Source organism: Emys orbicularis, chromosome 7 (genome assembly GCF_028017835.1).
Source record: "Emys orbicularis isolate rEmyOrb1 chromosome 7, rEmyOrb1.hap1, whole genome shotgun sequence".
Taxonomy (NCBI): domain Eukaryota; kingdom Metazoa; phylum Chordata; order Testudines; family Emydidae; genus Emys; species Emys orbicularis.
In genome coordinates this window covers 121697501-121723062 of record NC_088689.1, presented here as the reverse complement: position 1 = coordinate 121723062, position 25562 = coordinate 121697501, and the positions used below count along the sequence as shown (strand labels likewise).

Genomic DNA, 25562 nt, shown 5'->3' with positions numbered 1-25562 from the left:
ACTCTGGGGGTTTTTTGCCTTCCACTGCAGCATGGGGCACAGGTCACTTTCAGGTTTAAACTAATGTAAATGGTGAATTCTCTATCACTTGAAGTCTTTAAACTATGATTTGAGGATTTCAGGAACTCAGCCAGAGGTTAGGGGTCTATTATAGTAGTGGGAGGGTGAGGTTCTGTGGGCTACCGTGCCAGAGGTCAGACTAGATGATCATGATGGTCCCTTCTGACCTTAAAGTCTATTGAGTACAATAATCTCTTGAAATTCCTAATTTACCAAATTAAAGCAGTCTCTGAATAATCTACATAATAACCACTTTACCACACATTTTCCTCTTTCTTTTGATATGGAAGAGTTTGGTGAAACCATACATCCCTTATGACACTTGTTTTCCTCAGTGTGAGACTTAAATCTCAATACCGCCAAAGGGCCAAATTGTGATACCCTACCATTGTAGCACCTTGCTACATGAACAGTCCCATTGAAAAAAGCAACAGAGGGTCCTGTGGCACCTTTAAGACTAACAGAAGTATCGGGAGCATAAGCTTTCGTGGGTAAGAATCTCACTTCTGAAGTCACTTAGCCTACTTATGGAGTACAGAGCTACTCATTGTGTGTAAGCTATCAGTATTTGGCCCAAAACATCTTATGTGAATGTTCTGTATATGAATAGGGTTCTATTTGTCTGCCAATTTATCAGATGCATTTGTTCAAAGGTAAGTAAAGGTGTAAAAGTAGGAAATATGAATGGAAAATTAAACAACATTTTATCAAATTCTGCTCAATAAAAAACTGCTTACCTTATTTTTGTAGACACAGGTTAAACATGCTATTTAGCTAAAAACTCTTCAGAAACTTAAGTGACACTTGAGAATTACAGTCCAGTCCAGTTCAAAGACAAAGTGATGAAAAGAAACTTTCTTACATAAAGTGCAATTCTCTATATAAACTTCCTTCTTGTTTCTCTATGTACCACTTGCATTTATATTGCTATTCTACTTTGACATAAAAGCAGTCACCTTGTAACCCTTTTTATCAAGTAATCTATGCACTACCTAAAAGTACACTACACTGCATCAGGCAAGCTATAGGTTTACATTATACAAACATTCCAATTCTGCCTGCTCAGCACTGGTTGTCAATAAATGCAAGCAATTGCAAAACAGCAATGTGTGTTTTTTTTCCTTAAGAGAACACTGATATGAGTCTGCCAGTTTTGCAAAATAAACTCTTTGCAATCTCTGCAGCTAATCTGTCAACAAATTACTATTAAAGTCATACCTCCTAAAAGTTCAAAAGGATTTTGGATTAGACAAAAGATATGGAGCTTTAGACTCTTGGGGCAGTACTTGGTATCAAACTGGAACCTTCTATGGATGTAGAGAGGTTTGCGTTTCTGCCATATGCAACAGAGCACTTCAGGTCTTGGGGTAATATGCTGGAATTCACCTTTATGTCCCGTCCTTTTCATTCCATTCATATTTTTTATCTTTCCATTAATAAACGAACAACACTTTAATGTACAGTAAAAAGTCACAACAAATGACACTGAATGTTATATGGTTCTTCAGACTCAATGGGTCATATTGCCTATTGGGGTAAATCTGAGAAACTCCATTGAAGTAACCAGAGCTGCACCCATTCACACTAAAACAAAATCTGCAGTTACAAGTCTTTATTCATTACTTTTGGTAGGCAAGAGCCGTTCTATTACAGCTCCCTTGAGGCAGCGTGACTCTCAAAGGCCCCTCGGTCATTAGATATTCTTGTTGAACTCTTCAGGTTGTGATTTGTGTGAGCAACTGGATATTGCCACAGTTCTCAGTTGCTCTGTCTAAGCCTCTCTGGCCTATTACAATGTTCTGTCTCACCTCTATTGTCTGTTTAGGCAACTGGGAGTTCCTCTGGGCTGCTCCAATGCTCTGCTTGAGTTGCCTATTTCAGCTCTCCTTGAGGAGTCTGATGCTCCAGGTTACCTTGATGCTCTACTTGATGTCTCACAGGCAGAAAACAGTCAACAAAACCAGTGTTTGAGAAAAGACCCAGTTCTGAAAGATGCTGAACATCTTCAACTCGCACTTAACACAGGAGAAGCTGAGGAGGATCACTGCCTTTCTCAGGAGGCGCAAATACCTTGTGAGAATGCGTTCTTACCACTCCTTCTGCCCATTCCTGGTGCTGATTCTTCTCATCCCCTACCATACAGCTCTCTAATTTTCTCTCTCTTCATATCTCCCCAGCTGCCCTCTCCACAAAGGACCTTATTCTGCCACCTTTGCTCTTTTGGACAGTATTTTACTCAACAAGTATTGCCATTGACGTTAATCGGGACTACTCATCTTGAGTAAGTGTGACAGAACTAGGCCCCAAATTTGCTACTCAAAGGATGATTTAACATGCTACAAGAAATATTAGCACTAAGACCTATTTAGTTTCCCTCTACACTCTCTCCTGCAGTGGTATCAAACTAATGACAAAGATAGTATAGTACTTGTACTAGACTCATCCCCGCCCTGATTGCAAGAGTACCCACAATCCACTTTATTCCTCCAAAATGATGAATACCAGCATTACCTGATGTTTTTCTATGCTATAAGATTTACACAAGCAAATGGATTTGTAAATTTGTTCAAACTTCCTGAATCAACGATTATTTTTAAGAGAAAGGTTTGTTTCCCTAATTCAAAAACACACATGTTGTTGGTCCTTGAAAGTCACAAACTTAATAAAAGAATTCAATTTCTAAAATCCAAGTCACTGCTTTATCCAAAAGCACTGCATGGCAGCATCTCTCGCTTGCCCATTGCTCATCATCGGACTGCACAGTTAACCAGCTAACCAAAGAGGAGCCAAGCTCAATCTACTCTCTGCTTATTTTTCAGAAAACACAAATGCCAGGTGGCATAAAGAAACACTTAGACTGAAATGCTCTTAAGAAATAGCTGTTTTATTTAAATAACCATTCATTTGTATTGAAGCAGCGTTATCTAGCACGCATTCTGTCAAGTGACCTGAGAGCATATGTTGTATATGGAGAAACATCTAAACATTATGCTCTGTGTTGTATGTGTATCTGTAAATGCTTGCATTAGCAGTCTGAAAACATTTTTCTTTCCGGCATTTAAAACTATTTTCAAAACACAATGATTGATACATTATTACACTAGTTTTGACAGTCCTTTAGATATTGCACTCTTTTTTAAAGAGGTGTTATAAACGAAGCAAACAGCTCACTTTTTAAAAAGAAAACTCAATAGAAAAGAGACTGATCAAAACAAATTAACAGTAGAATTAAAACACAGAACAGGAAGGCCCTTGCAAACCTGGAGGAGAGCATGTTAATCAAACGCTATTCTAGTACTGGCAAAAGAGATACAAGCAAAGGCTAAAAACTAAGTACAAATGCGAATCCTACAAAACCGCACCATAAAGAAATTCTCCCCCAGTCAATTTCTATCTTTAACTCCCAGATCTGATGCCTGGGAGCATGATGGAGGAAGCACAGCCAGCTGTTCTGGGCATCATTTGGGAGTGGGTTGGAGGACCCCACTGAATTCTTTTTGGAATGCATCAGTCTCTCTCCTTAATTGACCAAATGGGTGGCTGTTGAACGATACAGAACATTACATACAAGATTAAGATGTTTCCTCACTCAACAGTGATCCTTCTGGTTGATTACGGACAAGCGCTGACAAATGCTAAGGGGTGACAGCTTCAATGCAGATTAATATTTAGTGATAAGGAAGAAACATCCCAGTTCTGTATTTTTGGTCTACCAAATGCTATATTGGGGTGATTTATTTTTTCATGTGTCACTAAACAAAGGGGGTGGGGGTAAAAACAGGACTGAAAAATTCCACAGTGTTCAAATCAAAGCAGTGTAATTAATTCATTTGGATATGAAGCCTTTTTAAGAGCAGACCTTGGTGTTGAATGTACTTCTAACGTATTTTACGGTTCTAATTCTCTTCTACTGTCCTACATTAATCAAAGCTGTAACCCCTGTTGTCTTTGCACTACGAATCAGAATGTGCCCCTGGCGAAGAATGAGGGAAAAGTCAACAGGAATTAAGTTTCAGTGCAACTGTTTACTCAACTATGGCCTGCAGTTATTGAAATTTTATCCGTGGTTTTGTGTGACTACTGCAGTAATGAATTCAGCATGGCTGTGACTTTCTCACTGATGGCATTCTCACTTCAAGTAAAAACCTGTAGAATGAAAATGATTGAAACAACCAAATCATACATTTCTCTGAGCTGCTTAATTGTGGCAGCTTTCTGTCTTACAATGGCAAACCTGGCTACTTGTTACTTTTTAAGCCTTTGGTTTTGCCTTATTTTCAACTGCAGGTTTTTCTTCACCAAAACAAACACCTGCTGAAAAGATCACTGTGCACTTAAGAGAGACTTGCACAGCCGCCAAAAGTTTATTTAAAAGGTTTTAAGAATGTTTACTGCATTACAGCTAGTACGGTTTAGGCATAAACACATTCACACAACTGCTGTAGCACAGCCTTTGTTTCCAAAATGGGTTAATGATACATGCTAAGCAGTTTGTTATAAGTCCTTCTCTAACCAGGGTTTCAAAATTTTATAAAGGGAGCAAAAAAAAGACAACATGTTATATGGCTAATCTACTAACAATAACACTGATGAACTCAATCGCGTCTGTCTAAAATGTAATAATTAAAGTACACAGGGGACACATTAATCCATAATTTTGCTCCTGATGATTCTGTAGTAAAAACAGAACTGACATGATGATTTCATTTTATTTAATTTTTTAGTTTCATTGCAGTAGGTACCTCGACAAACCATTTAGCTAACAGAAAAGACTCTGTTGATCGAGGATGCTAGGTTATATTAAAATTTGTTGCAAAAACAAAACTCAGAGTTAGTGATTCTTCCAACCAGTGACATATTTTGGAAACTAGTATATAGAGGTTCACCCAGTCACAGCCACCAGGCTCTACACATTTAGACAACAGAAACAGACTGATCTTTGGATCTTTCCAACGAGTGCATGGGAAAGGGCACTCATTGGAAAGAGAAGAGAAGTATAAATTTCCCTTTACATTATGATTGCTTTTATCTAAATATTACAGGGTATATCTCATACATATGTATGGAGGCCCTCCTAAGCATTTATCTGACTGGCAAATATCAAAGGTTTTAAGAGCTAAATACTTTATTTTTCTTTAGGAAGTGAAGTTGTAAATATATTGAACAGTACCTGCTGCTGCTGAAGATGTGCTAAATCTGCAGCCCCAATTTCAACTGAAGGTGTCTCACCGTTGGATCTCACTTCCCGTAGACTGCACTCTAGTAAATGGTTGCCGCTGCTTGCTCCATTCTGAATAGCTGAACCGTTACTTTTTGTCTCAATCCCAGATTCTTGCATCATGACTCAAAAACCTGAAATAATTTAGGGGAGGAGAAAAAAAAAAAAAGCAGCTGTTAAAACAGTTGCTGTATATAAGGAGACATGCCCTGTTTTAAATCCTGCCAAAACTATAAACATGTGTCATTCCCTTCATACAATTTATCTTTCATTAATGGTTCATGTTACCAGTTTATTTCTAAATATAGCATTATTTGCTCAATAATTACCCTTATAGAAAAAAATATTTTTCAAATGAACACATAAAATCAGTAATTACAATGTTCTAATTACATCTGGATGTTTTACTTCAAAACTGACAAGTCATTCTATGTAACATGTTATGGACAACATCAAAACCTTGATACATAGTGGACAGGAGCAGAAAGCTGAAGTGGAATGTTGAGTATTCAGATTTCCAATCACACCATCATTCTGTCGAATTAGCAACTTTTATTACTATGAAGTACATGGAGATATTTCAGGTATCTCCAAGGTGCTGAGCAACCTCTGAAATTTTCATCAATTTTCACGGAAGCGAATTCTTTTCTTCTAGGATTCATTCACCCGCTCACAGGATTCCGGTCCCTTTGAGTAAATCTCCTAGTTAGTATTATCCATCTGACTTAGTATACACCTTAGTGATACTTCTTTACAACTAGAGTTAGCTGAAGTATTTGCAACAATGTATCTGAACAATATTGGCCTTTACTTGTGAAGCATTCATAGAAATCATGACCCTTTGTGAACACATTAACTATTTGTAGATATTTGTCAACTAGCTTACATGAACACAAATTTCAGTCCACAGGCTGTTCACAAACCATTCACTGACTGAGCATTTGCAATACATTATCATGGTGTCTGACTGATCATTTAAGTTAAAGTTACGGGTTCTCCTCTTTAAATGGATGACAAACTTTTTTCTTAATCTGGAGACTAATGAATAGCAAATAAGGCTCTTCAATGATGAATTACTGGACAACTGATTGTTTATGCTAAAATTCTTGAAAGTTCTGGGATTCTTGAAAGTTTCCATGAATAAAGTCGCTGTGGTGAGAATGCTTGGGAACAATGTGACTCCAAAAATAATACTGAAGTGAAGTTGCCATATTTATTTATAAAACTATTCTCAACTCTCTTTTTGTGCAATTTGACTGGCTCTATTATAGGTATTTCAACCCACTAGTCCCAATGCTAAAGGATTAAAATACCATTAGTTTTCTCTGTTTCCATTGACTCATCCTTCCTTCCTCCCTTCCTTCCTTACGGCTCCTCATTCCTCTTTTTATTGCCCAGAACCACTTGCCCATGGTGACACAAACGACTCACCAGGAAATAGGGACACACAGTAAATGTTTCACAGCAGTGCTCAGCAGTACGGACCATTAGTAGCTAGAGGTAATATGTTGTTGGTCATATATGCAACAGAATTAGGAAAACAGGACGCTTTCCCAACAGAATTCCTTTCCCAACTGAGAGACTTCCCCCAAAGGCATCAGTAAGAAAAGCTTGCCTGTCTCCATCTGAATTTCAATAAGCAGTCCAGAAAAGCAGATCTTTTGTTTTCAACTGCTTTCCACTGGCAATAAAAGGCCCACATTTAAGGAGGAACCTGTTTAAATTCAATAACTCTTAACCAGTTCAGAAACAGGAAGAAAAATTCCCCCTCCCAGCACATGTGGGAAAACATCAATCAAAGGAGGCAAGAGAAAGCAATGCATTTCTAATGGAAAAGTACTAGGGAAAAATACTTTCCCCAGAAAATCCGTACAGGCATAATTTTGAGCCCTGAGACACCTACTGTACAATATTTGTTGGAGACTAAAAGGTTCTTTCCTTCCAGTGTCAACTCCCTTGGGTTAACTGCTCAGAGCAAGCAGCCCCTTTCACTAACATTTCAAGAGTAGCCCAACTGTCAAGCAATAAGTGACATGTAGCATCCAACTACGGTTATTGTTTAGCTCTGTGGGGTGCGCTACACTCCAGTCAAACAAACATATGCCACTCACTAATTTGGTAAATTTGGATTCATAATGATGATCCATAAAGCTAATAACCAAGATGTCCTATCTGGGAAGCAACTGACTAATAAGGGCTTTGTCATATGCATGCTACAACATTAGCATTAGTTTCTGATTCACAATCAAGGCTGGGGAAACCAAACATAAGAAAGACCCCACTCCAGTCACTAAGGATCTATTCACCATACATGCTATGCACCTCTTTCACATTTATGGAAGGTGGTAGAACAGATTCAAATGTTCTGCTTACATTTAAATAAATTTCATCTGGTCTATGGAAACTTGTTTCAATTCACTCTGTGGGATCTTTGAATCATGCAAAGAGACAAAAAGACTACAAGGTTCATTATACTGTTTCTGTCAGTTCCCTTGTAAAACTTCACAGATCTAAATTAACAAAAACCTTTCTGTATGTAACTAGACAATGCATTTTGTTCTTAAAATTGATCCAGTTCTGATGTAGAATACATGTTGTCTTTTGCTCTTTACACACGCTACATGAAGGAACCACACAGGCATGGTAATAGCCGTTTTTGCTAAACATATACAATGTGTCCGACCTTCGCCCTCTCTCTCTATTTCTATCTATCTATAGATAGATATAGATATATCTCTTGCAGCTCTAGCAGGGTTCTGGTGACTTCTGAAACACAGATGACATCAGTGGGCTCACAATATATTTAAAGGAATATTACTCAATTCCTACACACTATAGTAAAAAAAGGCACATCTCCTTTAACCAGAGGGGAATAAACTAAAAACCCTTAACCTTTCTCTCTTCATCCATACTTAGGGCCAGATTCTCAACTGGAATAAAGGAAGCCTTATGTCAATTTACATCACCTGATGATCTGGTCAAATATGAAGAGTTATAATTTGATTAGCTGCTTAAACTCATCTCTTTGAAACACACAGTCCCTGGTGGAAAGATGGCAGCACCTTTGGCCTAGGACACAGGTGTCAATTGCTATGAAGTTTTTATGGCAGCCTGAAAAAGCTGTAAGCGTCCTAGGAAGGGTGTTCATCTCGGACAGCGCTGAAGAACTGACAGTATGTGCCTCCAGCTGATATCGCACCAGTTGAAACAAAAGTAAAAAAAGAAATTGTACCTGAACAGTAAAGAAAAGACATCATGTTCCCAAGCTCTTCAGATAGATAACGAAGAAGTTATCTTGGAGCAGACACATGGGGAAACTATTAAGAACACTTGTGATGTCAAAACATACGGCATGTTAGAAGAAAGCACTGCCCAAAGGTACCAAAAGCCTTGAGGAGACTGGCATCACTGAGCAGCAGATCAATAAATGCACAATCACAACTCCCCATGTGCACAAAACATCACTAGGGCTCAGGAAATAATTCATAAGCTAATTAGTCACAAAATTATTTATTGCATCTCAGGTTAGAAAATCCTCCCGGAACAGAAAGAAATGTTGAAAATGTTGCAATTTTTCTTAATTTGTTTTCCCAAAAAAAGAAGACTATTGAGTTTTCTGTGAACTTTTTTAATTGCAAATGTTTGTACTCTTATTTTACATTTCAAAATACAGTAGCATGCATGAGTTCTGGCTACGGGGAGGGATAGCTCAGTGGTTTGAGCATTGGCATCTGGGGCAAAAGTCTGTCTGGGGATTGGTCCTGCATTGAGCAGGGGGTTGGACTAGATGACCTGAGGTCCCTTCCAAACCTGATATTCTATGATTCTACGCCTACCTCCTACAGTCAGGAGAGAATTAGCAGAAGCCATTGTGGATAAGGATCCTCAACAAAGGAAAAAAGAAGACGACTGGACTAGTTTGGGCCTTACAAATTTAACAGAAAACACAATTCTGCATTCTCAGAACTCTTTAAAAAAACGACCCTGTAACGAATGAAAAAAAAATGAAAAATTGTGAAAACCTCTGTGCAAATTATTTTTAAAAATTGCTCACTTGTGTCTACCAGCTCTAAATGTAACCCTGGCTGGACAACAGTACAAAAACAAACAGACATTGCCAAAACTCCTCCTCCAGATAAGATGTGTATAGGGGCAGAGAAGATAAAACACTTTGCTCCTTAGCTACAGTCAGCATGTGACTTGAGGTAAATAATCACAATACACTGCAATCATTAGGAGTCACAGCAGGGGAGTGCAGCCTATTTGAGCCCCTCCCACACAGTGGACATTATTGGTCTTTTTGAGCATGCCCAAATAAGTCAGCCTGATGTTCCCCGAGGGTGGGTGAGACAATCTTTTAAAGATGGGCATGGAAGAAGCATGACTTCTTGTTCCAGGCTCTCGAGAATGCTGTTTGTTGCCAAAGCCTATCATTCACATTGGAAGGAAGGAGCCCAAGCAAGGTTTGAAGCATGAATTAGGATTATACCATGTGGGAGATGAGCTGTTGCTCCTTTATGTCCAGTATCACAAAAAGCAAACTTTGTTCTAAATACAACCCTAATTAATCAAACGATAGCAAATAAGTTTGGTCAGGAGAGTGATGTTTTATGAAGACAAGCGATTTCGATCATTTCTATGCACAAGGATAAATTAAACACAGTTCTGTGCGTAAAGTTGCATGGTATGCAAAATATTATTTTGTAAGTGAATACATTTAACGGTGTAGGTAGAAGTCTCACGGAAGTACAAAGCAAAGTAGTGCTGGAACAGAGAACATGCTTTTATAGCATAGGATAGGCTGTCTGCTCACAGGTTTTATTTATTCAATTTTTTTCTTTTAATTTTGCACAATATTTCAGAGCAGAGCTTTTGAAAATTCCACTAGGTGCCTACCTGCATCTTTTGGTGCCTAAACACCATAAAAAAAATCTGGCCTTGGGTGCCTAGCTGCCCATTGTGCCTTTGAAATTCTCCCCCTGAATGCTTCCAGCATCAGTCTAGGCCATGTATCCTGTACCCAACCTATGCATGTAAGAGCTTTTCACAAAACTCATGATTTTATTTTGGTTATTGTTATTTGGAGGTTTTAACAAATATATCACTACTGTAGCAGTGCAAATCTACAACATTCAACATTTCCCTCCCCTGGCAACAGCATTAGTGCAACAAATTTTATCATAAAGCCTGTCTTTTTCACACTTGTAAAGATTTTAAGCTAACAAAAAGTTCAGTCTTTATTTCAGGGCAGTTAATTAAGGTTGACCAAGTCAGGCAGAAGTAAATTAACTTGGCTGATCAATTATTTATATGAAGCAGAATAAATGCCCTTAAAGAACTTGGCCCAGTCATGAAAGGATGTGTAAATTAAACTAAACACAGATTTATAAAATATATTTCTACTTCTGTGGAGACAACAGTTAATGGCAAAATCAGTTTTCGGTAAGTGATTAAATGGCAGGGTCTACTCCCAAATTCTCAAACACCAGCAGGCACGCGATCCATTCAGACAGCCATTAAAATCCAACGAGTTTTAACCCTTGGTTGCCAGTAAGGAATACATTTGCTTTGCAATTTTAAGAAGAGAAATAAAGCTCCAAACTCTTTTGGAAGCCTCTCCTGAATCATTCTGGAAAAGGATAAACATTTTGAAATCATACATGAAAAAGCAGACACACGAACCAGCATGGGGCGGGGTTGTCACTTGAAAAGAGAAATGCTCAAGAAAAGTTCTACATGAACAGCACTAGAAGGAGAAATCAAGGTACAACACAGCAGGGCAGTGGCAGCACAAGCCTCCGCACATTGTGTCACATGCCCGCCTTGTTTAGAAACCGCCCCTACGATTGAGAAACACATTTCCTAATGTGCCACCTATGAGATATCAGATGGTAATTTTTGATCACTACTGACCCGGGGATGGATGGGAACTAGTGAGCTGGAGATGAAAGACTTCCATTCCCATCACTACTCTCCAAAATCCATCCACTTCTCTATGAACATATTTCTAAATCAGGGTGCGGATACCTAGCAAATTTAAACTGTCATAGAATTTCCAACAGCTGATGAGCTGTCCCTAGACAGACAGCAAATGTGAAAAATCGGGATGGGGGTGGGAGGTAATAGGAGCCTATCTAAGAAAGACCCAAAAATCAGGACTGTCCCTATAAAATCGGGATATCTGGACACCCTAGCTGTCCCTAGATCTTTAAGCTGGCTAGTGGCACAGAAGCAATACATCATCCTACCACCCATCAGTTGAGTAAAAGAATATGGATTCACTCGTGGAGATTGAGAATCCTGTGAAGAGTAAGTGTTTGATCTGGTGGTGGAAGACATGCAGCTGTTCATTCACTAAAATACATCCCGTTACTAATTAAGTGTGGAGCAAACAGCTTCTGAGCAGGCTGCTTGATGGCTGCCGGCCATCTGAAATTTTGCTGGAGAGGAGAGTCCAAAATATTGAACACCGGGCCAGTGACTGCCTTGAGGAATGCCTTTGTGATTAAGAAAACTGACGGAAAGTGCTGCCCCAATACACTGTATGACTTAACCAAAGCAGATCATCATCAAACTACCCAGACGGCTGTTCAGTTTTCAAAAACGTAAGTGTACGTTATTCTTGATGGCTACCTGCTGGGCTTTTAAAGCCTTTAGCAGCCACCCTGCATTGCATTTTTTTAAAAGTGGCATTCGAAGTAGAGATTAAAGATGGGAAAACTGGTGCAGCAAAATAAGAACCAACCCAAACCTTCAGCAGAAATTAAGCAAGCCAGAGAGAAACTGAAACCTTCATGAGGCTCAAAAGGGCCTTGTCATTAAAAATAAAGAAAACTGACAACCTTGCACTTGCTAGTTTCAGGTGGACCTGGAAGAATCACCTAAATATTGCCAAAAACTGATTTAGTAGTATTTCTGCCTCAACTGGAGCCAAGAAATGCTAGAAATCGTATGATGAAGTTTCAATTTCCATATCCCAGGGGTCTGATTACATTTGGGTATGTTTTGGATAAATCTACCCCTTTGGAGGGTCATTCACTGTTGCATATACGATACTATTGGCTGCTGAGTTTTGCAGGAGGAGGAAAAGAAGGGATTCGATTAAAAAAAGGATTACAAATGATCTTCGAGAATCAATAGAGCTGGTGAGAAATGCTATGAGGTTCCACCCTCCTAGAAAGGTGATGCTGAGTCATGTCTCTGAATAGTGGTTTCTTGCTATGGTGTATAACCCAACACTGAGGTAGAAGAAGAGCAAGCACACACTGGAAGTGTGAAAAGAGGAAACAAAGAAAGAGAGAGAGAGATGCAGGGGAAATCCTTTGATATTTCCTAAGCTAAAGGGGGAATTCACTGAATTAAAATGGATCCTTGAAATTTCAAAGGTTGAAAACCTTCCAATAAAGATGGATGAGAATGCTATATTCCAGGATTAAAACAAGAATGTACTGAGCTTGGTATAGGATCTTACACAACAGAGTAAGAATGTGTACTCGCTGCTATGCAAGCACCATCTTCCTATACCGAATTTTCATAATTATAACAGAAAGGCGTAAATTTTCTAATGCATGGCAGTTCAAAAAGTAATCAAGAGAATGTGCCTGAGGGCTATTTTAATGTATGCAAAGCTAGTGACCCACTGTAAATGGGAGGTAGGCTTCAATGAATGCAAAGTAATGCACACATACTAAAGACCTGGTCTGATGAGGGACGGCTAAAATTAACACCCAATTAATTTCCGAATTGACAAACAAATGAAACCCATAAATCTACTTTCTCATTAATTTTCTTGTGGTATAATTTAAAGCAGTAATATGAGGGCAAAAACTGAGCATTATCCATCATAAATATCAAAAAAGATAGCACTGTAACACCATAAATTATGCATATTACCTGTTGTTAAAAATGATTAATGTATTATCAACTTTATCGTGCACTGTATATGTCTAGACAGATCTAAAATCTGAAAATTTCATTTAGTACTTGGGAATAAAGGGTCCAGAAGGAATGGAATTATCCACAGCACATTCTGAGGCTGGCCTGCTGACACAAAGACCGCTTCTCATGCTGTCATCTGGGACTTCCAGGCTCTGAACTAGACTCATCCCAAACCTTGGGTCGGTGGAGGTTGAGCGTATCGTAGAGGTGATACGCTGAGTCTCCCTGGGGACGGGAGACAAATCACGCTGCTCTGAGAGCATCCCTGCTAGCTGATCCACAGAATGGCATTTCACAAGGGGGCCGCTCACCTCCTCTACCCTCTTAGCTGAAGGGAAAGCACTGCTCCATGATGTAGAGAGATTGGGAGGAGAGAGAACAAATGAAGGGGAGGGAAAGTGAAGGGATAATTGCATTCCGCCTGGAAGGTAACAATTGGTGCTTTCTAGAAGTGCCGGAGCGCATCACCTTGGCCAACTGAATAAGGACATAGCTGTGATCCCTGTTGCCGCAGTCCCTCCCCAGGGATCAAACCTGTCACTCTTGTAAGAAGCTGAACTTTAACTAGCTTGATCTTACACTAGGCTCCCCAGTCCATTTTCACCCTCAAGTCTCTTGAGTAGCTGCTTTACCAGCTCCTGCTTATCCACCCATGTCTTCTTATTTTCTTACTTATCTACATTAACACAACACCTTTCTCGCTCTTTTTTTGGCTAAATGACTACAACGGCTTACCATTTCCGAACAGCCTTTATGGCCACTGAGAAATGAGGTAATTTAGAACCAGTAAAGTCAAGGGGAGACAATGGCTAATCTTCTACATACATCGCAACTTCAGGAAAGCAGTGGTTAGAAGACAGGAGTGGTAGTCAGGACTCCAGGGTTCTACTCCCAGTTGTGCCAACTCTGACTCACTGTGTGTCCTTAAGCAAGCCATTTAACTTCTCTCTGTAAATGGTGATTTAAGTTACCCAGGGGTAAGTCAGTTTTGCCAAGGGGGACATAGAAGAGAGTGTAGCAGAAAAAGCAACTACAGGACCTAGTGAGAAAGCAGGAAGAGGGCAACATTGTCTTACAGCTTCAGGGAAAGTAACTAACAAATGGGCATAAGGAGGCACCATTAGCTCTGTGGCATTCACTAGTCCTCTGGAAGAACTAGTGCCAAAAGGTGTGTTGAACCATATCAGACAGATAGCTGAGAACATGAACCTCTGAGTGCTAAACAAAATCTCGGCAAAGACTTCAATTTTGAGGGTGAGGGCCGGGGAGGGCCGGATAACTCAGTGGTTTGAGCATTGGCCTGCTAAACCCAGGGTTGAGGGGGCCATTTAGGGATCTGGGGCAAAAATCTGTCAGGGACGGTACTTGGTCCTGCTGTGAAAGCAGGGGACTGGACTCAATGACCTTTCAAGGTCCCTTCCAGTTCTATGAGATAGGTATATCTCCATATTATATTATTATAGTTGCGTGCACCCCACAAGTTCCACAGGTGCAAAGAGTAACAGCTTCGCAGGAGACCTGACCCGGACACACACTCTGCTGCAAACTGTACCAACTCCATCAGCATGAAGGTTACTGGCCCATAACCCACTAAACCAGAGAGGTACAACTGCCTTGACAGCATAAGCCATAGACCACTCAAATATAGTCCACAAAAGAATCTGTCTGCATCCACCACTTCTCTAGGAATTGGATAACCCAAGTCTACCTCACCTTATCAATATTGGTTACAGAGAAATCAGCTTTTTTCAGGGTTAGGTATCTGCATCCTCACCATTCCTTGCATACCTATCCAGGAGCCATGCCCAGTCTAGTCTCATATAATAAATACATATAATAGTATGTATTATATAATAATATACATACATATAATTAATAAATACAGCCAACCATGCTCTTCCTGGTTTGGCAATTATTAATCTACATATTCAAAATGAAAGTCATGCCTTGATTATCTCGAACTATAAAGCAGAACCATGTCACACCAACTGGCAAATACTATGCCACCCATTTCACAACATGCATCCCAGTTTACTCCATCATGCCATATACTTGCTCTCACTGAGTAATCAAGTAAACTTACTGTTACCTAGTCTTTTATTCCCTACCTCCTTCTCTACTGTTTTGTTACCATTCGCTAAAGCATGTCCATTACTTGCATCTGAAGAAGTGAGGTTCTTACCCACGAAAGCTTATGCTCCCAATACTTCTGTTAGTCTTAAAGGTGCCACAGGACCCTCTGTTGCTTTTTACAGATTCAGACTAACACGGCTACCCCTCTGATACTAAAGCATGTTTGTGAGCTCCGTGGAGAAGAGCTCATTTCCTTCCATTTTGGGAGACTTTTTTCAAACTTTCAGGCCTGACAGAAATCATCATACTACTACTAGATGGAAAGGGGCTTTTCATTTCTTTTGAAATGAATGGCACACTGCATAGCAATGGACTAGCAGCTGAGAACACTACTGTATTTCCAGCCAGGGTGCAGTGAACTCTATTACCAGGACTTTGATCTGGGCATTACATGCTTTACAGAAATTCCCCTCCTTAAGGAAGCATACTCACAGTTTTAGTGCTGCCATGCTGAGAATGGTAGGGAACGACTCTAAATAGACCTATTTCCATCCCTACCTCCTGTCTCACATTCACGCATGGACATACAACACAAGCTATCTACCTGTTCTCCCCACCCCGATACACACCAATAGACCAGTTGTATTCACACAATTGTGTGCTAAGGATGAACAGAGAGTGTAAGCTGCTCCAGTGAGTGCTAACTCAAGGGTTGAGATTAGTTCATATGCATTCAACTCCATCCTGGCAGCATCGGCTCCGATATGGACACACAGATCAATGGAATATTAAAGAGCATTAAATACAAGGCCTGCTTTGTGTTTAGCAAATGCATAGCAGGGCAGATTTACCTTGCCACCGAAGTGTGATGGGGCGATTCCAAACCTTGGAGAGACCAAGGGTTCACTGGGGTTTAATTATAAATCCCCTCTCTCATTAAGGCATTTTTAGCTTCTCTATCACTCTGCAGTACTTAAAATCACTTCAACAGTCAGATGCTGCTTTGTAACACCACTGCACAATATAGTTTCTCATTTCAACATTTTCACTTAGTTTAATATAGAGAGGGTTTGATTTATCATAGTAGTGCTGGTCAATTAATGACTGGCTTGTTAGGTTACACACTTCAAGTACCTTACACTTCACCTCAAAGCCATAATCGCTCTACCGGCCAAAACGAACAATATGTTTGGATCATTAGTACGAGTTAGTGAATACAATCTATCAGAATTTTGTGCAAGTTTTGTTGCTTGCTTTTCCGGGGGACAATTTAATTTTAGCCTTCACAAGCGCCCTATAAATATATATTAAATACATGTATTTTTTAATAGCTAGCCTCAAATACAAAGTAATAGACCCTTCTTCATATAAAAGAGCTATCATTTTTTTCTCAAGGTCACTTTGTATGCACAGTCCTAACAACTTACAGCTAATGCTCACAGGTCCTGTCTGGCATTAAAAACCAAAGCCATATTCAGAAACAATAACAAACAATAATTCTGAAAAACAAAGATGGCGTGAGCTTGTTTTTCTTGCTTGTTTGCAAAACAATGCAAAAAGCACAAACTACCTGCAAAAGCACAAATTATCTAATGAGGACTCTCAGAAAGTAAAGTGCTATTAAATAGCCAGCCTCCAGAATTAGCAGATGTAAATGCTGTTTCAGTTATAAGCAGAAAGAGCAAAAGCAGTTCTATAATGTCATGCGCAAAAGAAGAAAGACAGGGCGCAGTTTTTAATTTAGTATTTTCTCTTCATTCAGTTTGCCCTGCTTTCAAATCAGAGGATTTCTTCAGATGGCTTTAGAAATAAAAGTTAAACGTTTTTCCTTTTCAAACTTGATAGAGGGCAGATGCATCAATTAGAAACATATCTGATTAAAAAGGTAAGAAAAAAATATAACCCACTGTGGTACATAATTCAAACGCCGTACATTTTGGTGATTACCTTGTTCATAGCCCTATCCCTTTGTCCTAGACCTTCTAAATCCTTGTTTGTTCCACACAGAATTTTCTAGCCATCAGATGCTCTATTACTGTGCTAGTCGTCTTGCAGGAGTGCTCTCTCCCTTCTGAAAAAAGCAAACAACTGGATAGATATCATTACACTAAGGAAATCTCTTGGAAAAACCAAACAACTTGCTAATCTTTCTAGCCCCTTCATCCAAGTTAAAGATAAGAAAAGCAAACCTAAGTCAGTTTCAACCACATTCCAGGGACAAGTTCCCCTTTTCTCCTTTATCAAAATCCCAGCATTTAAAGTTTTTTTTCCAGACCTTGCAGGATAAACTGCTGCTCACACCCGCAAACAAAGCAATATTTGTTTAATAACTGATTGCTGCCATGGGTACAGTAAACAAGGGGCCCGGCATTTGTGTTTATGAACAAACACATCATCTTGCAAGAGCAATTTAACATTAACCAGGTGGAATAATCAACAGATTTCATAGGTGACACTCGGGGCAGGACTAATGTAAACAGAGCAGGGAGGAGAAAGGGGCCACTCTCAGGGAATCAAGGTTGAGGCAAATGCATTTCAGAGTAAACAGCTGGGAAGAACTCAAGACAAACAAATAGTCATTCTTCTGACATTTAGAGAAGCAGAAAGGTTGTATGTTACATAGATCAGCTGCTGACCACCATGAAATCAAACCAGTTGGGGACCAGGCCTCCTTGTTTACACAGTGCCATGTTTGCTTATAAACAACAATTTGCTGTTACCAACTTTTGCATTACTCATCATATAAACCATCAGATCAAGTGAAATCTTGTTAACTCTTTGCTGGATTTGGGATTAAAAAAAAATACAAAGCAAAAACAGAAAAACACCTTTAGGATCTTTAGCTAAAGGAACCGGCCAGATGAGGAAATGCACTTTCACATGTCTGTCAAAAAATTAAGGTGCAAAAGAGGCAATATCAATTCAGGTGTAATCCTGAAGCAGTTTAAAGAAGGGCCGTCACTGGCATAGTCTGCTTCAGGTTTATTTTATCTTAAATAAAATAAAATAAAATAAAATATAATAATAATAATAATAATAATAATAATCAGGGAGTGATATTAGCTAACTTGCTAATTTTTGGAATAGAAACGGAAGAGAGTAATCTTTAATCCTGCAGACAGAAGTAGAAATCTACGTCTTGTCAATATGCTGGACAACCGAGGTCACAAGATGTATTTAAATCAACAACCTGCAAATACTAAAGGTAGGGGTTCAAAATGAAAAAAAAATATTTCCTTTAAAAAAATGCAAGAAAAGCAGGAACAACAATTCAGGTTTCTTACTGTACAACATAATCCCTGCCAAGCAAAAGGGGTGTGTGTGTTTACATATATGTACACAATGGCTCACTATACTCTATCTATTGACACACATGATACTGATACAGCACAGTATGTTTCACGCCTCCTCCTCCCTCTTCCTTCTTCTATCCTCAACTTCCTTGCTCTGGCCTCCCATTACCATTCTCACATCACTGAGGATTCCCCACCTACATTTTTTTTTTAACCCAAACAGGGCTTTTGGCCCAACATTTTCTCCTAACTCTTGCTCATCAGGATAGAAACTTCAAGCCCTCAACTACCTCTCTGCACCGCCAACAGGAGTTCTGCTGAGCCCCAGCAAGCCCCACCTGTTGCAGGGGAAGGAACCTCCGAGATCTGACATTCTCTGACACTTGGTACATTATTCAAATCTTGTGGTCCCAGGGCTTTCCTGAATCAGGGAAATGTATTTTCCATTCCCATCTCTCATCCCCAGGCCTCACAAGAAGTTGGACACGGCAGTCATCCCTGCAGAGAGTTCCACAACTGCTGTGACCTGGGCCTGGATTTCAAGAAAGGCATGAAGATCAGGAAAGATGATCTAGTGCTTAGGGCGTTCGTCTGGGATTCAGGAGACCCAGGCTCAATTCTTTATTTTGCCACTGACATTCTGCATGACCTTTGGCAAGTCACTTGGTCTCTCTGTGCCGCACTCCCACATCCGTTATAGACCCAGATGGATAAAAGGTGTGAACCAGGTGGGAGAACAGGAGTCAACACTCCAGGAAAATGCAAGTGCTGGTCCATCTCTTTCTCCTCAAAAGAATAATTTGTTGAAGTCCGGGTCACCAGAGACTGAACTAATGATTGCACCCACAATACCATCCCTTCTCCCCTGCCTGTGAGTGATCACAGTCCAGCCTCACAGAACAAATATGGAGGGGGGAAGCGGTTAACAAGATATTCAGATACTTCATATTTGCTTCCAAAATTTTGAACCCACAATCTGAAATCATCACAAACATCAGACACCATGTACAAGTCCTTGTGTTTCTGCACTCGCACATCCTATTCACCTCAACTGAGCTGCCAATCGATGCTCCTTTTCCAGCACGTAAAAATCACAGTTTATTCAGTACAAAATAACTACTGTATGATAAAAACTACAAGCATATCATTCAAATGCTTTATTGGTCAAATAGATGGATGCTTTTATTAGCCCAACCTTTTTTGTAATGGAGTGCCACTGATGACCCAGTGTTAGCCTCATTCCCTGCTATTAATCACACTTCTAAGAGCTCATTTTGTTTTAAAATCTTAAGAAATTGCTATAATTTAAAGACATGGTGTCTACATAATGGGAAATGCTTCACAGATTGTATCATTTCATATAACACCGTATTTTTATGGGAATGCTGACCACGATACCAAGGTATTACAAAACTTGAGTACAAATACAAAGAAAACCTAAACGTAAACTTTCTTTTGTATTTGTGGTTTGCCATATCTATAATATTTTAATCACAACCTTTTGGGAGTTGCAAAATTCACATGTATATGGCTTACATAGATTTACAGTATAACAACATTCCCTGAACAAATGTAAATAAAATAAAATAAATTAGGATCCCTAATATGAAGACTTAGTCAAGATGTGTTTAAACAAAATTCAACACAATGGTTTCACTCTTTCAGGTACTGTGTAATCTCCATGCCTTGTCTGTTCAGAAAATAAGAATTGAAGATGTCTCTTTACTGTAAGCAACTTCTACAATGAACTAGAAGCATCTTGCAAATTCACCTACTACAGTGAGATTTAAATTAATATAAACGATGGTCTGAACCCATAATTCTTTGCATTATTTAAACATACTTTGCAAAATGTTTTGACAATGTTGACTGTTACAGGAGGGAAAACACATTTAAGACCCAAACGTAAAAGCAACAGCAAAAACCTTCCATTTTGCAAATGTAAAGTAAAAAGCATCTTTAAACATCTTCTTACGAAAGAAAATGTGGTGCAATTATGTTGTAACACAAAAGAGTGTTCTTTTCTCAGTTCTCTAACAAGATATTAGTACCTACTGGCCTTATGAATACTGTGTATAAATCACATCATATTCAGAGTGTCTGAATTAATTATAATAGGAGCTGGAGAGAAATGTTAACTTTCCAGGTTGTTGCTAAGGATTAGCTCTTGTTTACAATTCTATATTTATAGAACAAGAAAAATTTGTCAACTGAAGGGCAAAGAGGAATGCAACTACACAAATGTAGCCATGATATCAAACAAATCAGATATTGCACCCATTTATTGGAAAGCAAACCACCATTTATAACGTAAAGATGCAAATGAGTCTGACAATATAAATGTGGTTTTTATTTCCATGCATTTAACGTCACTAGATGTTATAAGAAATTATGTTAACATTTCTCATACTCTTAACCCAAGTCTGAGATTTTGAAAACAACACATCATAGATCATCAGGGTTGGAAGGGACCTCAGGAGGTCATTTAGTCCAACCCCCTGCTCAAAGCAGACAGATTTTTGCCCCAGATCCCTAAATGGCCCCCTCAAGGATTGAACTCACAACCCTGGGTTTAGCAGGCCAATGCTCAAACCACTGAGCTATCCCTCCCCCTACTGAGTTATCCCCAGGTAGCATTTGTGTGGGGTGCTGGATAGCATAGGACAGGGGTAGTCAATTTTTTTTTTTGTCAAGGTTCAAATTTCTTGGTCAAGGTGTAGTCAAGGTCCAGACTCCAGAGAAGAAAATAAAAATAACAACAAAAATAATAATAATAAATAAATAAATAAATAAATAAATAAAGAAAGAAAGAAAGAAAGAAAGAAAGAAAGAAAGAAAGAAAGAAAGAGATTTGGGGATCCATTCATAAGCGTCTGGCGGTCCGATCTGGCCCACAGACCGTCTATTGACTATCCCGGGCTTAGAAGGTTATAATGGGTCAAGGAACCTTTCACCTACATATCCAGCCAGCTAGGTAGTGACCTGAAGTTATTGGATGATGGCTGTTTAGCACCCTATGCAAAAGGAGTTTGGCAGTTTCAGACCAGTTTCATATCATAGGTACCTCCATCATAAATAGAATTGACAGCTTTGTGGTGCATCATGGCAGCAATGCAAGGACTACGGGCCTAATCCAACTCCCACTGAAGTTAACAGAAAGGCTCCTGAATGAACATGAGAGAGTAGTCTGGTCTCCACCCCTACAGGTGCTTGTTCAGGTCAGAGTTGAGACACATTGGCAGAACTGGGTGGGGAACCCTGCAAAGCTATTACTCTTGTTCTATGGATGAACAAAGCACTCTGGCCTCCAACACTTCCATGTCTTTTCTTTTTGCAAACAGGTTGCCCACTACAGTTAAGGTCGCAAAACCATTTCCATTTGTACTCCCTATTTTTAAACACTCGCAAAACCATTTCCATTTGTACTCCCTATTTTTAAACACTCGCAGCATTAAGACATGCACTCGCTCTCACGCTTGCTCCAATGTTTGGTTGTACTGTATATGGAAAGCTCAACAAAAATCTCTTTAGTGGTTTCTGGTTTATGGAGAAGTGGGTGGAATAATGCATTTTCCTATTAAACAAAACTCTAACCACCAACTTCTTAACTGGGTGATTTGCAGAAATGCTGAGCACCCACAATTGCGAGTGTCTGAAGAATCAGGCCCATAACTCGTAATGAGAAGTGTGCATTACATTGGCTTTAATGGAAACATATTCAGTCTTCCAGTGTTGAAATAACCAGGGGGTGTAGGTGTCAGGGTGCGGCTGGGACAATATACATGTATTAGATGTTTTACAGGGGCGTGTACAATGTATGTGAACACACACACACAGCAATAGGCTCTAATAAAACTGCCTTAACATCAGAGACAGAATAAAGTTCTGCAAAACACCCATCAATTATTTTCAGGATTTTTTCAGCTGTAGCTTCTTTCTGAAAATTACTATGTTTCACGATACTCTACAAAGTCTTAAATTTGGATGTATTTTCTTTACCACTCATTCAAAAAAACGTGTATGCCCAATCTGTACTATTTCTGTGATTAGGGACAGAACTGCAGTAATTGCATGTGCAATGAGTCAGATGAAAATGTAGCCACCGAAAGGAAGGTCCTCTGAAAACCAGGCCCTTATTTCTTTCCCATTAGTATGTGAAGACCTAGAGAGAACACCCTTACTGCTAGAGTAGCAATAGCAGCAGCAGCAAGCATAACCAAACTGTGCTGAGGTAGCTTTCCTATACTGTTTAAGGAAACAAAATGACCTCTGCACAGTCCAGGGTGTCCAACCTGTAGCCTAATGGCCAACTTGCAGCTTCCAGGCTCTACTCTGTGGCCTTCCAGCGGCAACTGTGTCAAAAAGAACGCTTCTGAATTTTCTATGGGGAGGATGTAAGCGGCATTGTCTTTCTGACTACAGATTTCTAAATCTCCTGCATCCCCAAGTGCCACGCTGATGTGAGCCAGAGGAATGCTCTGAGCTGTTGCTGTCCTTCTCCTGCTGTAGCTGCTCCCCCGCTGCCTGGCTCCTGTACTGCAGAGGTGAGAGAAGACAGTTCTTGCTCCACTGCCTGCTTTCCTGCTGGGCTGCGGGAATGTCAGGCAGTCAGGTAGGAGCTGTATTGCTTGGCACTATACTATGATCAGGGACAGCGAAAGGATAGCTCACTTCCATGCACAGTCACCCATGGCAGTCTAGAAGAGGGAAAGAAGAGGAGCAACTCAGAACTAACAACTTGATTCTCAGCCTCAGCCAAGGGTACAGCAGCCTGGGGGCTGCTCTAATTTGCATCAGCTAACAACAGCCCTTTAGGGACCATATGCCAGCTGCAAATGGCCAGATCATAATGTGTTTCAGCCACTCCCTCTTTCTACCCTTGATATACTCCCTGCCTCAGGAGCTGGGGAGGGGCTCCCCTAGGAACTTCTGCACCTGAACACTTACAGTGGTTTCCAATCACTTTGCAGAATTGTGCCCCTTTGACCTCTTTGAAAGAGCATGTTCAGCCCTCGGACTGGAGGATCTGGACACCACGGTGCTAGGTGGAAGCTATTCTATGCTTATAAAAATTAGCTCTTTGCTGCCAAACACCGAGCAGCGTGCACAGTCAGTATTATAGCCTGTGTTGTTCCTTATATGGCCAGAACTGTGGGGCTCCTGTGTTCATGTCTGAAATCTGTAGTTAAATATATTATTAGACCATCTCCGTCCACATGCAGGTGCATGGTCACACAGGTGTTCTTGTTGCTGAATACAGCACAGCTGATGCACAGGCTTCCTGCTTAAGAGATTTGTGAGAGAAAACAATATCCCAAATTTAAGGACCAAAAAGAAGAACAGAATATTCAGCGTCAGGCTGTGCAATGGGAGGATAATGTGCACACTGGATCTGGCTGTGCAAAGCTGACATCAGAGACCATAGGATCTCTTATTTGGGGATTAAAATTGTTTGTACGAGTCAAAGCAGAACAATAGGAATAACAAGGCATACAACTTAGAGTGCTCTACACTGCAGCCACATATTCAGCCGTCTCAGCCGCATTCTTTGAGTAAACACAGCTTTAAAAGAAAATAGCCAGAGTGAAGAACTTTTGGAAAGCTGCAACATCTGCTCATGCATGCACGAGTTCTCCTATCACTTCCTTCCAGCGTTTGGAAAAATAAATACAAAACACCCAACACACCACTAAGCAAGCATCATCCCTACAAAAGTGCTATTCGTTTGAACAGGTTACCATGCTACCTAAGCCTTAGAGGGAGGTCTATGAGCTATAATGAGTGCATCTTGTTTTCTAAGATACACAGCGGAGCTCAATTTAATGAACAACTGTAAAGGAAACAACTGATAAAGGAATTAATGCTCTCGGTGCCAAATCTTAACATCATCTAGGAGAACAAACCCATGTCAAATGTATAACTGCTAAAAGGGTAAAAAAAAAGTTTTAGACATTCAGTCCTAAACTACATTATGTAAAATAGTCATCAAAAGTCTAAAATTCCTTTTTGTAAAACTGCTAGATAAAGATCTATGTTTCTAAGTATCGGGGGTAGCCGTGTTAGTCGGTATCCACAAAAATAACAAGGACGCATCTGAAGAAGTGAGGTTTTTTACCCACGAAAGCTTATGCCCAAATAAATCGGTCACTGGACTCCTTGTTTTTATGTTTCTAAGGTACCCCTACTCCCGTAGTATCTGAGTGCATAACGCTCTTTAATGTATTTTTACTCCCAACACCCTGTGAGGTAGGGAAGTACTGTCATTCCCATTATAGAGATGAAGAACTGAAGCCCAGAGCAACTAGACCATGATCACACAGGAAGTCTGTAGCAGAGCTGGAAAGTGAAGACCAGGTTTCATGTGTCCAAAACTAGTTTTTTAAACACTGGACCATCTGTCCTCTGCAGAGAGGCAAAGAAATATTATAGCTATTAAAATCCTGTGTGAATGGGGCTAGTTTCATTAGGCAGATGAGTTAGCCCAACACTAAACTTGCAAGCAAAGCAAGAGCAGAAGCAAGCAAAACCTGGGAGTTGGCCTGCATCTAGTTACAGGGGAAGGAGGAACAGCAGCAGAGGGCAACCTCATCTCTCTTCCTATGTGGGTAAACGATGGATCTACACTGTGTGCACACCCACTGGATTCCCCTGGCATCCTCCAAGTTCACCATCTACTCCACTGATCTACAGAGGCTAAAGAAAGCTCTTTCATGGTGATCAAGGAGATCTAGAATCCTCGTGAACAGGCTGTTCAGTTCTGGATGCCAACCTCCTCGACCTCCAACGCTGAAAACATGCAGCTTTTGGCACTCTTGTGCCTGCATCCACAGTGCCTTAGGATCAGTGACACAGAAAAGAGAGAAAAAAAAATCACCTAGATGCCATAGTGACTGATTAAAACATACACACACACACACACACACACATATATGCCATTTTGCACAGTGTGCTGCTCCACCCCTGCTGGGATCACGTCCTAG

At 40.0% G+C, this 25562-nt stretch overlaps 1 protein-coding gene across 1 annotated transcript in view; it reads right to left on the bottom strand.

Annotated features, from left to right (window-relative positions):
* Window positions 1–25562, bottom strand: part of FOXP1 (forkhead box P1) — a 502499-nt gene that overhangs the window by 204250 nt on the left and 272687 nt on the right. The window contains exon 5 of the mRNA XM_065407830.1: window positions 5231–5412. Coding sequence (XP_065263902.1) covers window positions 5231–5401 — 171 coding nt within the window. The 5' untranslated portion in view covers window positions 5402–5412. The remainder of the gene's footprint in view (window positions 1–5230; window positions 5413–25562) is intronic.